Source organism: Simochromis diagramma, unplaced genomic scaffold (assembly GCF_900408965.1).
Source record: "Simochromis diagramma unplaced genomic scaffold, fSimDia1.1 OVJJ01000583.1, whole genome shotgun sequence".
In the NCBI taxonomy this organism is placed as follows: Eukaryota; Metazoa; Chordata; class Actinopteri; order Cichliformes; family Cichlidae; genus Simochromis; species Simochromis diagramma.
Genome location: NW_024387285.1, coordinates 1,381,693 through 1,399,105, shown reverse-complemented (window position 1 = coordinate 1,399,105; position 17,413 = coordinate 1,381,693). Strand labels below are relative to the sequence as shown.

The 17,413-nt window shown below is 40.6% G+C and overlaps 1 protein-coding gene across 2 annotated transcripts in view; it reads left to right on the top strand.

The window, feature by feature from the left end:
* Positions 1–17,413, top strand: part of LOC120716096 (protein unc-13 homolog B-like) — a 158,082-nt gene that overhangs the window by 128,941 nt on the left and 11,728 nt on the right. Inside the window, exons 22-28 of one of the 2 annotated variants that reach the window (XM_040003447.1) lie at positions 202–365; positions 2,491–2,641; positions 13,064–13,132; positions 13,571–13,660; positions 14,427–14,567; positions 15,290–15,540; positions 17,095–17,180. In XM_040003447.1, coding sequence (XP_039859381.1) covers positions 202–365; positions 2,491–2,641; positions 13,064–13,132; positions 13,571–13,660; positions 14,427–14,567; positions 15,290–15,540; positions 17,095–17,180 — 952 coding nt within the window. The other variant, XM_040003446.1, reaches the window with a different exon arrangement.

The window sequence follows — 17,413 nt, the reverse complement described above, 5'->3', positions numbered from 1 at the left end:
ATCCGAAAAGTCTTGGAACGTTTTTCACACGTCTTTGGGATTTCTGTTTGAAATGGAAATATTCATAAATACTTTTTGAGGATCAGTAGACACACGTCTGAGTCTGTTTGCTAACACAAAACAGATTCCTAAAATAAACAAAGTTGTTTCATGTGGTTAATAATTACAGTAAAATTTTTAAATTTTAAATCCTCTCTCTAGAATACGTTTCACTTTACGACGGATGTCGAGGGAGGCGGCGCGGTGAAGATCCCGGCCGCTCAGGGAGACGACGCGTGGAAGGTTTACTTTGATGAAGTGCAACAGGAAATTGTGGATGAGTTTGCGATGCGTTACGGCGTTGAGTCCATCTTCCAGGCCATGACGTAAGCTCTGTTTGCAAACTTACCGAACACTTGACTACAGTCCATCCAACAGGCTGTGATGTGAGGTAGATGTATCAGGAGGGGCTCGTCGGTATTATTTGTGGACCTGTGTGTCTCCTGCATGTTAATGTGATGGGAGGCATTAATGTCATGAACTATAAACAACATGCAAATTAGTTTATCTCACCTAATGAGAAAAGATGACCCCTCACCTCAGAGATTTCCCTGCTGTTTGGTTGGATCATTGCAGGCAGGGGCACAGAAGCACTCAGCAAGCATTCATACACACATCCTGGTTTAATTGCATTAATAATGTCAGAATTTGGGCTTAAAGGGACGTGTGTTGGTTTTGTGTGCTGGGAAAAGGAGCGCAATCACATAACGCAATCATGTGGGGAAGTATTGAGTGAAGTGAAGCTGTAAGCAGAAGTGGGCCAGACTCTGTCCCAGCGGAAATGTGGATATGAGCCGTTCAATGACACAGCCAAATGAAAGTGGTGATTGGAATATACAAGAACACTGTGGCCATTATAGAAGTCTCACTAAGAACTCGGTGAACCGAACAGCTCCTTCACCGATGAGGAAATTAATTTATTCACCTGTTTTTAGGACCCTGTCTAACATTTCACACACTCTAAATGGTATGTGTGTATGTGTTTGTACCAAACAATTTATAATTTTGTGGATAAGTTTAGAAGCAATTTGGCATCCTGCAAAAGTGAGCTTCTAAGGGCTCCGCTTCAAACTTCCACACTGGGAAACATCAATGACATCAGGGGCCAGACACTTGCAGCTTCTGAGATGTTTTATTTCAGTAAAAAGAAATTAAATGTCAGTTTCCCTAAAAGCTTGTTCACATACATTATGCTCCACTTAACACATAAAAAAGTCATCATGTTAGTCAACTGAAAAAATGCATTCTGATTACGTTTTACGTGAAGGTTGCCACACAGTTGCCATACAACTGGCTGTTTAATTAAATGTAATATAATATTTTTCCCCTCAATATGACAACTCAGTGTAGTGTCTGCTTTCTGCGTGAGAAAGTTTGTTTTTATCATGTAGTTTCTCTGCTCTTTACAGCCTCAGCTTCTCAGAAAAAGCTACCACTCGCAAATACTCATATTCTTTTTGCAGCATCTTCCACTGAATGAACCATTTCCTCTGCGACAGTGAAACCTGGTTTCATCACTTTGAGATTTGGCTCAAAGACAGTTCTTTGCTGTAGCTGCATGCATCTTTTCAGTTCAGTGGCTTTCTGAAACCTCTCCACCCCCTCGTATGACTCCACATCTTTTGCTGGCGTGTGGATTCAAAATGACAACACAAAGAATATGAGATCATCTTGTGACGCGTGGATACAGGGGCCGGTCTTTAGAGTGAATAAAGGAGTTCCCATTCTCCAGCCTCCGTTAAAACTGGCTGCCTTCAGCATCAGCTTTCCTGTTTTGTGTCATTCTGTGTTTGCTACATTGTTGCTAAGATATTTAGACCACAGCCAAAACCAAGTGGCCCAAAACTGATTCAAATGTAGCTATGGGGACAGAAAAATGCTTGCACATCTCAGATTTTATTCTACACCCAGGGTATGTTTGCACCCAACTCAAATCCATTTGGTCCATCCATATCCAGTTTCCTTTAGCTTTTTTTTGGGGTCTTCAGAGGGAAATACTGTTTAACTCCCCCCCCAAATGTTAAATCATCATTGGCAATATTAATTTCGGGTCCACACAGGAAGTTTCCTTCTTTCTTCATCTTCATTGACTTAATTTTTTGATCATTTCCCGTCCGTCTCTCTTTGTGTCTTTTGTTTTTCACCTTCTCATTATGTTTCGCTATTTCCTTCCTGCCTTCCTGCGTCCACTTCAATTACTCTCTCCCTTTTCTCCGTAATTTATATCCTCCTCCTGCTTCCACTGATTCCCCCTCTGGCCTCTTTATGTCTCATTCTCGACCTTCTTACCCTCTGTCCTCACCTGTCTTGTCCTAATTGCTTACCCACCTTCCTTCCCGCCTCTCCATAACCACTTCTGCCTTTTTTTTAACCTGCTAACTGCATTTATATCCTCAATCTTCCTTTCTCTTTCTCCCCTGCCCGTTTCCCCACATTTCTTCTCCTGCTCAGCCAATTCTCTTGCCTGTCCTCTAAGTACATGCTGTCAGGGGTGCCGGCAGTGATGAGCACCCTGCTGGCCAACATCAATGCCTTCTACGCCCACCCCACCGCCTCCACCAATGTCTCTGCTCCAGCCAGATTTGCAGCCTCCAACTTCGGGGTAAGTGAACACCCATCACGATAAAATATAAATGTAAAGTTTATCATCCAGTGAGAACATTTTGGGACGTGGTAAAACTGCAGTAATTCTCATGCTAAACTAAAAAAGACTAAAGAGATAGTTTATTAACATGATGTATTAACTGTCAAGAGCTTCAATGAGAGGCAAGCTGATTAAACACACACACTATGACTCAGAATAAAGGCTTAGAGTGAATGAAGCTGAAGGCTGAGATGAGACGTTTGTAATTCTAAGTGTCAAATATTGGGTAGCAGTGGTTGGCTCGTTTTCTCTTTGTTAGCTTTTTCTTTTCAAAAAGTTACATAATAATGGAGCTCTATTATTTCTGTGTCTGTCCTTGTGGTAGTGGAGCTGAATCAGTCTGTTAGACAAGGTGCTCTGCTGACTGTCCAGTAAGTGTTGCAGAAGGCAGTGAGGATTATCCATGAAGCTTCAGACGTGTGCCAGTCACAGAGCCAGTGTTCCCAGTTACTTTATTCAGTCTGTTGGTGTCACCAGCTGATGATGCTCCCCCAGCAGACCACAGCTCTAGATGCAACAGAGCTGTGGTCTGTTAAAAAACCTCCAACATCTTGCTGCACTGCACAGACATACAACACCTCTGTGTTGGTCTTTCAGTTCAGCCTGTCAATGTCGATGCCCAGGTTGTTTGTGTACTCCATCACATCAGCATCCTGTCACAGGGTAGACACAAGACATCCTCTTCCTTCTGAGGTCAACATCCATCTCTCTGGTGTCTGTCCGCATAGCATAGCGCAGTCCCCCGAGGGGCTCCGGTACTGCACATCACCAAGTCAGTCGGACCACTGCTCAGTCTCAAGTACTGTGGCCTGTTTGTCAACTAGTGAGTAATCCATGAGGTGGTGGGACATGTTTGAAACGTCCTGTACTGTAGCTTCTCCCTCAGGAGCAGTGGACCGATCGCTGTTGTCACTCAAACAAATTCAGAAATGGCGGCTGGTTCTGTTATTGCTCTTCAAAGCAAGTTTTCTGCACAACAAGACTTCAGCAGAATATTTGAAACCATTTATTTACTAATGCATGTGCCAAATGTATTACATAACCATAAAATCTGTGCCCTTTCATCCTTGCTCAATGCCATCACTTTAACTCCAGTTTCTTGGTAATAATAATAATAATTATTATTATTATTATTTTAAGTGTCGATTTCCTTGAATCGAAGCAAACACTTTGGTTAAACATGCCTTGGAAAATTAGTTAAAGTAATTGCATAGCCACCAACAAAAGAGCCAGTGCGGTTATTCCAGTAATTCCCACCACATCACGTCCACAGTGTGCTTCTTTTTCTACATCCATATCATGATCAGGATTATTTAGATCAACACCGGCTGTAGTTGCTGTGTTGGCATCGCCTTTGAAACTAACTCTCTCTCTGCAAACTCTTGTGCAGGAGCTCAGTGAGCTCGACTGGAAAATAACATTTTAGGAGTAAAAAGAAAACCATATTCACCAAAAAGAGCAAAGAAGATACAAAACCAGCAAAAGAACCGAATTTTAGAGAATCTTGACTGCAGTTTAATCTTTTAAGATGGTATTTGATGATGTAGCTTTAAAGCTACAGTTTGACCTAAAGTGAGCAAAGTCTTCTCACAGAAGGTGACCCAGGTAACGCCTGAAGCCTTGCAGTCTATTTCACGTAGGTATCCATGAGAGCGGCCGTACAAACCCAGCAGGTTTATCTCTATTCTGCTAATAATCTGCCCCATTAAAAGGTAATGTCATATCGCTGTTGGACCTTTGGAATGGCTCTGAACTTCGAGGTGGCACAGATTTGGCTCGTGGACCCCAGAGGAGCCACAGGCAGGGGGACAATGACAGTTAGAGGCCGAGCTTAATGACTCCTGGGATGGTTGCCAATAGCGAATCTCCTACTGGTCACGCTCGGGCGCTAACGATATACGAGCATCCTCAGGCTGAGTGCTCCTACTTTAAAGGGTCCGGGGAAGCAGACAGACCTGCTCTCACTGTGGGCCACGGCGTTGCAGGTGTATTTCTGAGCTGCCAGCCTGGATAAGTTTACTTATCTCATTTAATTTCACTAAATTGACTCGTTTTCTGTGTGGGTATCAAATAAAGAATGTTTCATTAGGCTGTTTTCTTTCCCTGTTTGATGACAGAGGGTGTCAGTAATATTTGAAGGACTTGACAGTAATTAATGCACAGCGGCGAAATATTAAAGTTTGAATTTGTGCATGGAATATTCAGTCGAGTCTCTGCAACTCGCACCAATGAATGTTTTTCTATTAAAATGTTCGCTTCATACATAAATACGAAGGTTCTTAATTTAACTCATCTAAATTCATCAAAGTGCTTAAATAAGTTTAAATTTTAAATTTCTTTAAAAAGATTTAACAAGGCATTAAAGCTACTGAACAGGAGGCACAAATAAACTGATATGACAACCACAAATGTAAAGCACATATGTCATCATATCAAACTCTGCTTTACTTATGAGACTGAGCACATACAGTGCTCAGTTTTCCAAAACTAGCTGGTTGAAGCTGATATAATTGCAGCATCCTTCTCATTGGGGACTGAATAAAAGGTGTTTTAGTGACCATTCGTACTTCAGCCAAAGTGGCTGCGTGTAATTGGTTCATTTCTTTGACTCCAAATGGTTTGTGTGGATGGATTTGGATGAGTTTTTTCTTTCTAAGCTGAGACAGGACCTCCGAGATTTAATAGGTTTTTTTTGCCATTCCAAGTTTCAAATTAAGTCTACATCTTCAAGTACATATCAAATGAAAAGGGGGGTTAAGAAAAATGGGTCTCGATCTTCTCAAGTAAATAATTGCAGACCAATTCTGATCCATGTCTAGGGGCTCTTTTTTTTTTTTGGAGGAGGAGGAGGTCTTGGACTTTACCCGCATTTCTGGTTCATTTCTGATTATTATTACTACTAGTAGTAGTAATAATAATATAAAAATATAAAAATATTAACTGTCCTGTTCATGTATGCCCAAAGCACTGGGCATCTCACTGCCCCCTGGTTTGATTCCTGCTGTGTGACAGTGACTGTGTGAAGGACCCAAATGCAGACAAAACAAAGCGCGGAAACAAACTTAATGTTAACTGAAAGTGAGCCATTTATTAAAGGCTGGTTTCAGCTGTACAAAACAAGGCAAAACTAAAAACTGGCCTAAACTGGGTGAACTAATGCTAAACATAAAAAAAACCCTGAGCGTGAACGTGAAAAACCTGAACTGTGAAGACTTGACAAAAGTACATGAAAATCCTGGAAAACATGCCACGAGCATGAGCATAGCAGAATAACAGACGACGAGGAATGAGTGAAAACACACACAGGAGGTGAGCAGGAAACACATGGAGAAACAGCTGATTAGAATAAACATAGGAAACGAAAACACAGGGGTGACAACAAAAAGGGGTCAAAGAAACAATGGACTATGACGGCAACCTAAGCATAATAGAAATGAGCGTAGATAAACTAATGAACTTGAACCATTAACATCAAAATATATTAAAACTCAAAGCGCTGGGTCACATGACCCGGGATCGTGACATGCTGGTGACCTTTGCTTTGAATGAACGATGCTTTCGCCCCATCATGTTTCCACAGTCACTGCTGAATACCCAGCTATGGTTAGTATATCCAGATTTATAATATATATTTAAAGAGATTCATTTATTAATGAGTCACATCTTCTTGAAATCATTGAGTCGCTGTGTTTAATTATTTGCATCGACTTGATCTGTTCATTTATTTTCTTTCTTTTTTTGTAGTTTTACACTGAACCACAATCACCACTAACTTTCTTATTTTGTTTTTTTCCTCTTTATAAACCATCTGCTCGGTGACACTCGTGTCTTTTGCCCTCTTTTCATTTGCTGGAGCTTTTTTTGTGTTTCTGCCCTCTGCAGTGCTGCTGTGCTTCCTCTAAGATACGCAGCACTCTGAAAACCTAGGCATTATTTACCTCCACCTTCCGTTTCCTGGGATTTTATTGCTTTTATTTATTTATTTATTGCCTTGAATGTTTAGCCAGTCCAAAAAGCACCTGTTGCCATGGCAATGAGGTGCTTTTCTGATTTGTACGACTTCACTTGAGCCTTTCCATTCGATACAAAGAAAGCAAAAAAGAGGAAGTGCTCTGGGAACTACACGGTGTCAGACCCCCTCAGGCCCGTTCGCTGTCATCTTTGAAACATAATCCACGGGCCAGACGTCGTCGTCTCCATCTTCTCTTTCCTATTTTCTCTACCCGACCCTGCTTCCGTCTGGAAACAGATACCATCGTATTGATCGGTTCCTCCCGTCTTCTTCTGCCGTAATTCATCTCTGAAATCATGTCATCAGCTGATAGTTTTAGTGCCATTGTTGAGAAGAGCAGGTGTGTGTGTGTGTGTGTGTTAGACTGGTACAAATATCTACAGACATGCTGGTGCCTCACACCTCCCACCTGTTTCTTGCGGGTGAAGCTGTACATTCTGTCAATGGGAACAGGATTCGCTGGATTTTTTTGTTTGCTCGCTTTCACATAGACCAACTTTCCTGGGGAACAATTACTGAGCATCTGCAGTGTGCTCCTGTTTGGCTTTGCCCCCCAAGCTGTTATACAGACCTGGGATCTCGCTGGCCGTCAGCACGTAAAGTTGAAGATGCTGTGAATATCTTGTTTGACAAGTACTTTAATCAGAAAAAAAGAAACTCTAAGGAGCAGCAGCAAACTTGATGAGCAATCCCTGCTCTTTAAAAGCACTTTTGCAGTGGAGTAGGTCACGGGAAATTGAATAGGTTCATGTAAGCTGAGTGTAAAGTGTTTTATCTGCAAATTTACTGGATAATGGCAAAACTTACATTCGCTCCTCTGAAGTGGTTCTTTCATGGGTGGGAGCTGATTTTTCTGAGTCATTTTGGGGCCATTTTAGACCCTCAGTGTGGCTGGATGTGAGTGGGAGCAGAGGCACTGTGAAGGTAGATGTCAGCACAGTGTGTTAGAAATGGGCTTAAAATACAACAGTCTATATAACAGCAGTTTTCCTGGAAGAACTACTGTTAAGTATCCATTTCATGGGTCAGACAAAAACACACGTTATTAATATTTCATTTTATTTAGTAAACATAAACAGGGCGATGTTTGTGAACTTTAAAAACACCATCAATGCGGTCTATTTTGTCATGAAGCAGGTGTAAATAATTAATCTTCATTTGCTCCTGTTTATTGAGAGCTATATTTTGAGCGCCCTGTAGGGGAATTGCAGCCAATTGGCTGAAGGTGAAGAAGCTCTCTGTGGATTGGCTCTGCTGTTAGTGTGTATTCATTGAAGAAAAAGGAAAACCACTTGAATATGTTGGTTTTATTAGTAAGACTTGATTGTGCAAAAGTTACTTACAATATGCAAACAAATAAAACTGATTCCTTACAGGGAAACGTGCTGTGAGATCATCGTTCCACAGTTTTTGAACAGGATGTGACTTCCCGGTGTGTTTGTTTGTGTTATTAAACCAAAGTCATGTAGTTCAGAAGATAAATGCCCAAAGGGAAAAATAAAATGTTGTCAATCAGTTCCAGCCATGTCAACAAATGTCCCGGCTTTTCATCATTGCAGAGCCTTTTTCAGTTTTCCTCTGCAACTCTTTCAAAATGATAAGACAGAAGTAAAGTGCACTGGCAAGCCTCCATTATATCTGAAAATGGTGACCGGCGGAGCTTTAACAGCATGACACAGAGTAGTGTGTACATGGGTCGTCAGGTTGTCTAGGGTTAAATAAGCCTGAGAGCGTGTCTGGTAGTCGAATTATTCATGGTTTGTTACCAACTTCTGTTTGGCTTGTAGACTTATTGAAGTGTTTTTCTGCTTTGGGCAACAGTCTTTGCACGACCAGAGCAATACAAGCACTTTCCTTCCAAGATAATTTGATGTCATCTGCCTGCAGCAACTTGTTTAAGGTGCCTTTTATTGGCTTGTGGTGAGCGTGCACCTGCTCCACACGGGAAAAGCAGAAGCTGTGGTGCTGAAAGCAGCTCGCAGCGGTTTTCATTAATGTGTGGGGAAATTTCAGAAGGAGGAAACAAGGATGTGATTTGGGTTCATATATAGATAACGCTGAGATTGATCCCTTTGTTTAACCCCATTAGTCATAAAGTTACCAAAAACAATGTTTTTACACAAAACTTTCTCAGACCTCCCAAGATTCGGTCGAAGGCAGAAGAAGGACACCGTCTGCTGGTCAGGACGAAGAAGGGTTCAGTAGAGAGAATAGAATAGAATAGAATATTGATCCCAAAGAGGAAATGTATTTCTAGTTTAAAAGTTCCAAACAGTACAGCCACCATATACATGCAAAGCACAACAAACCACAATCTGAGTAACGCTAAACATCAGTATAACTGTTATGCTGCACTCAGTGACCTCGTCAGTACAGACTGCTGCACAGATCACTGATTGAACAAGACACAGAGAAGCTCTTTATCTTCTAACAGAAGGTAACCGTTCATATTGCGAGTACAGGGTCGCACAGAGTAACCCTCGTTGTAACACTTGCTGTTAATAAAGAGTCAGGACTGTGATGGGCTTCGTGGCTGTGATTTTCATGGCTGTCTGCAACCTTAATCTCACTGTTACTGAGAGATCTCTAAACCGTTGTGTTATTCTATATCTGATTACACAGAAGTGTCATTTCTTTATTTAACATTTATTTAACCAGGAAGTCCTTTGAGGTTAACGTCTCTTTGTCAAGGAAAACTTCCCCAAGACGTCACACCATTACAGTGTTACAAGTTTAAAATTAAATATCTGCATTTAAAGTAAATAATAAATAAATAAATAAGAAAAAACAGGAGAACTCAAAGTAAAAGCAAAGCATCTACAGGTCTCCAGCTGAGCAGCACCACCTGAATGTGTCACAGGACCCCAGAGCAAGACGAGCAACAATAGTGATCTAAGAAAAAACAGGCTCGCCAAATATAGTCAATACAGTTTCAGTCATAATACAAATTACAAAAAAACCTTAATATCACAGTGGCTGACACGGCCGTCTTCTAAGAATATGGAATACAATGCAAATGTATTACGTATATGTATCATATGTTTGTTTTCATCAGAAAAGCTTGTGACAGGGGCAGAGGACAGGAAGGTGTCAGCATGTGGGGAGGAGCTACAATAACAAGGCGTTCATTATAATCATTACCAAGAGAGGACGAGCGGCGAGTGTGGTGGACAAAGATGGGTTTGCTCTGGGGAAGGACACCGTGGGGACGGTGGGATGTTTTAAAGGCCAAAACTAAGATTTATCCTTTGTCATGCTTTTTAGGTTAAAAGTGTTTCTGGTGTTTCACACAATCAAAGCGGTGAAACTTTGCATGTTCATCACTTTAAGTTAAGGTTCTAGGCTGGTTACAGCTGTACGAGAAGGTTGATCAGAGATCAGTGGTAGCTTGGATAGCTTGGTGTCTCTATAGGCTGGCTACAGCACACACAGACAGAAACCTGCTGGGGTTTTATTTGTGTGTGTTAAAATGTTGAAATATTAGAATTCCCTCACCAAAACAGTGGGACGGTCTTCTCAGAGAGGCTTTTAGTGAAGCTGACCTCAGAGTAAGGCTCCGACACAGTTGAAGTCAGGTTCAGTAACTTGAATTAGTTGAGGTGAAGCCTAGCAGACGACTGCCTGCTGCTGCCTCCTCTGTGATTATGATCTGTCAGCAGAAGCAGCCACTACCTAATGGCAAATTAGCTTTAGGGACCAACCTATTAACGTGTTCATCGCTTCTGTAAAGTTGGACATTTTAAAATGGGAGCTTTGGGAACTGACTCATCTGTGGAAATCTGTGGAAATGGCCACAAGGACCTGATGTATTTGGCACTTTTTGGTTTAATTTTCTTGCTTTCAGCAGATTTAATCCATCAGTCCTTCCATTTGCTTTTATTTATCCAGGGCCGGGTCACAGGGCAACAACCTAAGCAGAGAAGCCCAGACCTCCTTCCCCTCAGACACTTCCTCAGGCTTATCCAGGGGAGCACCGATATAATAAAACTCCAAAATCTAATCATCATAAGGATTACTATAAGCAGATGTCATTAATGTGCACCGCAGCGAGGCAGTGGTCCTTAATTCGAGCCGTCCCTTCCCTGGTTTAGGCTCCAGCACCCTGGCAACCATGGCTTTAAAAGATGATTTGAATAGCGTCCGACTGATCGCTGACCTTATGTTAAATTGGAGAAAAATCTATTTTGGAGAAACAAAACGCGCTCTTGTGGGTTCAGTATTTGGTGTCTTAATTAGGTTATTTTAATAGTATTGCACAGATAAATTGGTGCATCCAAGTTTCCCCAGCAAATAACTGTATTTACGGCAGCGGGAGGGTCTGTGTGGGAATGACTAAAAACAATGTTCCTGGTAATGAAGGGATGTGTCATATGGCTCAGTGGTGTGGTTTTAAAAGTAGACGACAGCTCTTTGGTACATGGGGAAAAAAGTTACAAAAAATGTTTATTTCACAGAGTTTTGGATAGTAAAAATAAATAATATTAGCAGCTGAAGCTTTTTAAGTCAGATTTGATCTTGGGTATGTATTTGTACTAGTTAGTGGATTTCCCTCCTCCCTCTCCTTCATCTTTTCTCCTTCATCACCAAACTTGTCTTCTTACTTTCTTAACGGTGACTCACAAAGCTGCACCACACTGTGTATCGGTCTCTGTTTCAAACATAGTCATTAACTGTTTTCGTTGTTCCTGCCATCACAGGACGCACAGATAGTCACATTTTTTTAATTGCTCATTTGTGCCAGTTATTGTTGGCTATTGTCCATCGTTGCACCCCAGGATTAAAACAAAGGGAAACCCTGTGCAGTATGTTAACAATTCAGCTGTTATGCAAGCATGAGGGTTTACTTTTCTTAGGACACGAAACACTGAGAATCGTTACGCAATCACAATGCACCCATTTTAGTATCCACCTCTGTCCTTACCTGTTAGATAAATGTTTGGGTTTTTTAATCATTTGTAATGACTAACAAGAAAGCCTGCACTTCTTTCTTCTGCCCCCTCATTTTCTCTCGATTAAACTCAATATTTTCACCTCCTCAGTTTATCAGCCACGTCGTGACTCCCAGCACAGCAGAGGACTCTGTCCCTCTCCCAGTTTCAAGTTGCTTTATTGCCTTTCCATGTAAATACATCTCTGGTGCCAAAGCATATGAAGGAAGATAGAGGGGGAAAAAATTAAAAATAAGCATTGGGGATGCCTGTACTGGCTGACTGGCCATCGATCACAGGCTGGTTTGATTCCTGGCTGTTCCCGTCCAGATGTCTTCCTGTATTTAACTAAGATGCAGAGCACCAAAGAGCTCTGCTGAACACTAACAGTTTTATTTTGTAAGTTCTACTCTTGGTTGGTTCGGTAATACCTAATAACAGAATGATCCTCCAGAACGCACTGCAGTCCACAGCAGGGGTGGAACATATGTCTTGAGTAGCTGTCTGATATGCAAAAGAAGAGAAATAACAGATGCGTCTGTTTAAAAGTGCAGCCAAACAAACTCACCTGTGAGAATTTAATGTGAAACTTTCTCCGAACAAAGTTCAAAAATCTCCGGAAACAGGAGAATGAAAATGTGCACTTTCACCATCCCGTGAATTCTGCCTCACGCTGCATGCGTTGCTCCCTGAGTGGTAACTACACATTGCAAAAGGTTTACTCAGTCATCTCCTACATTGTATCTGGTGATCTGTAAATTCCCTTTTATGCTCACCAGGTGAAAACTCTGCCTGTAGTTCTGATTCTGCTGAAGAATCTCAAAGGATGAAGTTCTGCGTGTACTCTCAGGCTGCACAGGAAGTCTTATATTTATGTACTTATACTGCTTATACTGTACGTCTCAAGCATTTTCAACAAGAGAGGAGAAAGTCCCTGAATGGTTGTTGCTGTGGTTGCTGTGGCTCATTAGGTAGAGCAGCGTGAGCGGTATGATCCCTGGCTCCTGCAGTACAGGAGCGACATATGGATCATCCATGAATATGTGAATGAATAAAGTGGTTTTTAAAAATGGTAAAATGTTTTTATTAAAAAGTCTAATATAAATGCCAATCTATTTTTGTATCCAAGTTTTTTCCTGGATTCAGCAGAGGTCATAAAGTGCAAAGTACCAGAAAGTGCCAAACCCGCTTTCCAACTTGCAAATATATTCATGCAGCTCAGTTTGTATTTTGCACATGCATAGAAAAAAGCACATCTCCTTTTTGACACTTTTGTGAGACGCATCATTCTTTTATCTCCACATCTCTTCTTTTTCTGCTTTCAAATTCTGTATACAGTATGTTCAGTAGAGACACACAGACTGAGGACATTCATGTCTGTCTTCCTCACTGTTTGACAGAAGTACAAGAATCTGAGTTTCTCCTTCTTTTTCCCAACAGAAAGACCGTTTTGTGAAGCTCCTGGATCAGCTGCACAACTCCCTGCGTATCGATCTCTCCATGTACAGAGTGAGTCAGAGCTTCCAGCTGCTGATAATAGTTTCTTAACTGCAAACAGAGAATACGGTCGTATTAATTCAGTCGTTCACAAGATAGCACATGATAGAGGGCAGAAGTCAAACTAGACTACACGGACTATTTACTACATATTTCACCCCCTTCTGCTGTAAGGCAGTTTCCTTATTTCACCCAGCTGTTGTCCGTTTTCTTAATTTTAAGTTAATTCTGGACCTACAGAAATATGTGAATATAGCATTGGTTTCCATTTGTAGCCAAACGTTTTGCTTGTTATACAATTGAGTGCTTGATTTGATGAATGTTACAGTTTCATCACCATTATGAACAAGAGTTACAGAATATAAGAGCCTAGAAGAGCCTGACCTAAATAGGCTGATGCATTTTAGAAGAAACATAATTAACCAAGTGTTCGTGTGTGTTTATGTGCAGAATAACTTCCCAGCCAGCAGCAAGGCTCGCCTCAGTGACCTCAAATCTACTGTGGATCTTCTCACCAGCATCACTTTCTTCAGAATGAAGGTAGAATCAGCTCATAGTGTATAATCACTAATATCATAGCACTAAAACCAAACAGACACAACACTGCTGTTATATTATAAGGTTAGATACCTTTAATGATGAAGTATTGACTCAAAGTATTAAATGTATTTTATAGAGTTTAGCTTGTTTACAGAGCTTATGTAGATGGATGGATAAATAGATGTTTTTGATACACCTTATATGAAATATGCATTCTTTTTTCCCCTTTGTAACCAGGTTGGTTGGGTTGCTGTTGGATTAGGACATCATAGTTGCACTGTAGTGCAGCATGCGACAATTAAAAGCTATACTTTAGCTGTTAGCAGTAGCGCATGGTCAGAGTAGCTAATTATTTTACTTGAATCTCTCTCTTCCAATTATGTCCTTCCATCTATTTTCTTATCATGTTAATTACACCTTCCTCCGTCTCTTCCTCGCTCTCTTGTCGGGAAGGCTGTCCCTCCTGCTACACTTCTCTGTGGCTAGTGCTAGGAACAGCAAGGGCCTTATATTAGTTCTTGCTGGTACTACGGTGCAGCTGCAAACACAAAATTGAAAGCATTGGTAAAATAAAGAAAAGAATGTAAAATACAGTAACAATGTATACTATACGGAAACACTGCACTGCCACCCCACGTCCCCTCTCTGGAGATTATAGCGTCCTGCTTTTTATCAGACAAATTTATATTCTAGATTAATAACATGATAACACTGATATTCACCCACTGTGTTCTGTCTTCCCACTCCAATGCCCGGCCTCACGCAGGTCTTGGAACTGCAGAGTCCTCCCCGTGCAGCCAACGTGGTGCGAGATTGCGTCAAGGCCTGCCTGAACTCCACCTACGAGTATATCTTTAACAACTGTCTGGAGCTCTTCAACCGCCAGTTTCAACCCGCCGTCCAAGCAGTGAGTGGCTAAGTATCGACATGTTTTAAGCTTCCACAACAGATCAATACATCTTCTGGGAAATTTGTAAATGTTTGACTGAGAGAAGTGATAATACAACAGTATTTCCCATCAGCTACAACCAAACCCTAAACAATATGTCTGTTAGAGTGATAGAAAGCAGTAGTTTGCTCTCTATCACTATCCAGTGTTGTATAGTGTTACAAAGATCTATGAGTTACTGTTCATGTGACTACAGTGGTTTCTCCCTATTCTGTGGTTGATTTAACAATATTTAAATCAAAGCAAACACCAGATTTAACTCAAATTGCAATATTAATCACATTAATCTGCACTGCAGCCTGGTTTAAGTGATGCTCTAATGAACCCCTATCTGTAGCAGCCACAGAAATATTTCCAGAACAAGGGAAATTTTTAACCTTGCCAAGAAAGATTTTTGTATCAGTGTGTCTAAAGTCATTAAACCATTCGAGTTCCTGAATAAATTAAAAATATGTATTAATGGTGTCATTTTCAGCTTCATGGAGTGTACAAAATCTTATCACATAAATATGGAGCAAGAACATTTTTTAAAATGTGTCATATTATGATAAATTATTCATCGAAATTTCAACTGTCAAGAAAACTTCTGAACTTGTTTTGTTTTCTGCTTCTGTGTAGAACTGAAACATGTCAGGCAAGTCAATTCTTCCTTTATTTCATATTCTTTTTCACGTATGCAGCCCGAGCCAGACAAGAAAAAGAAGAAGAAGAAGAAGAAGGAAAAAGCAGAGGGTCAGGAAGCTGAAGATGATGATGAAGAGGAGGAGGATGAAGAAGAAGAAGAGGAGGAAGAGGAGGAGAAGAAAGAGGAGAGTCAACCGGAAGAGCAGGGCCCAAGCATCCAGAATCTGGACTTTTGGCCTAAACTCATCACACTCATTGTGTCCATCATTGAGGAGGATAAGAACTCGTACACACCCATCATTAACCAGTCAGTGTTTTCCTTTTGTCTTCTATATTCTAATTCTGGGAAATGTGTTGTTGCAGAAGTTGTCTTCATGGAGCAGAACTATCAAGTGCATTATATTTTTGAACTTATATATCTATTGTAATGAATTTTTAAAGACATATAGCACATTTTATTCATACGTAAGCTCATTGTGCTTAACACAAGATAAAAACATAAGAACCTGTGTAGGTTTTGCCTTAAGGCAGCGAAAACAGCTAAAAAAAGACTGTTTACTACAAAAGTATAGAAGTATAAAAGATCAGCTAGGAACTAAACGTGGCAGGTATTTTTTAATAAAAAATAATAATAACAAAATAAATAACACTTTTATTGTTGAGCAAACTGTGTGGTCTGTGGAGGTGCTAGATTAAAAAAAAATCTCCAAAACACAAAAGCTTTGCACGTTGCAATAGAATCTTTTCTTTTGTTATAAACAATCTTTTTATTTTTATTTATTCAGCTATTTTTACTGCCACATGGCATTGCAAAACCAGGACAAGTCCCAGTAAATCTACTTCTGGTTTGCTATAGATCAAGGGAAGTAACATTTAAAAAAAACAACATGGCCAGGGTTGAACCAGAGCTTTTGATCAATAAGGTTTAATAGTTAACAACATAAAACAATTGCGCGCTTGCAACTAGTGCAAAATGCTGCGGCATGATTTTTAAGTGGCAGAAGGAAAGTCGACCACATCACTCTGGTTTTGGCTTCTCTACATTGGCTTCCAGTTGAATTTTGGATCCGTTTTAAAGTTCATTTATTGGTTTTAAAATCTCTAAATTGTCTGGCACCTGTTTATTTGTCTGACTTGTTGAAGCCCCACGTCCCCATTCGTTCGCTTCGGTCAGCTGAGCAGCTGCTGCTTTCAGTCCCTAAGTCACGGCTGAAACTTAGAGGAGACCGAGCGTTCTCTGTTGCAGCTCTGATGCTTTGGAATAACCTTCCTCTCCATATTAGACAAGGCTGCATCAGTGCCAGTTTTTAAGTCCTGATTAAAAACCTATTTTTATTCCCTGGCTTTTAACTCTGTGGGTAACTGACATTTTTATTAATTTTATTGCTCTCTCTGTTTTTTGCTATTTTATTCCTATATTTATATTTGTATTGTTCAGCACTTTGGTCTACCAGGTGTGTTTTTAAAGTGCTATATGCATAAATGATGATGATGATGATAAAACAAACAGGTTTTAAAAACCAGACAGTGGGATCTGTGTGTGCTACTAAACTCAAATAACTATTTTTTGGTCAGTTGTTAGCTTGGATTAGAGCTTAACACAGATATTGTGTTCAAGTTGAGATATTAAATGATATCCTGGATAAACCCCCAATCGTATGATGTTTGGGCTCAGTGGAAGCATAAGCAAAGTAACAGCAGCCAACCAGATGATCAAGACAAGTTTAAAGGGTAACATTTAACAACATTTCCAAAAATCCTTCAGATTCCAGTTACACTGGAAGGGAAAGGGGCTGCAGTGACCCCCCATTACTTGCAGAGTAACGAGTATTTTTACTGTCTTACTTCTTTATTCCTCCAGGTTTCCTCAAGAGCTCAATGTGGGTAAAGTCAGCGCAGAGGTCATGTGGATGCTCTTCGCTCAAGACATGAAATATGCCCTAGAGGGTAAGACTATATCTTTGCATACTTGGACAGTATATGTGTGTGTGACAGAGACATCTCAGAGAAACCAACTCCTCCTTCTTCCCTTCTGCATTCACACTGTCTTTTCTTCAATCCATCATCTCCTTCAGTGTTGGATAAGATTGACCACTACCACTGGAAAAATGGTGAGATTAGAGATAAAAATATGGAGATACAGTCAGAAAAGTCAGTAATCGGGATTCCAGAATAGGGTT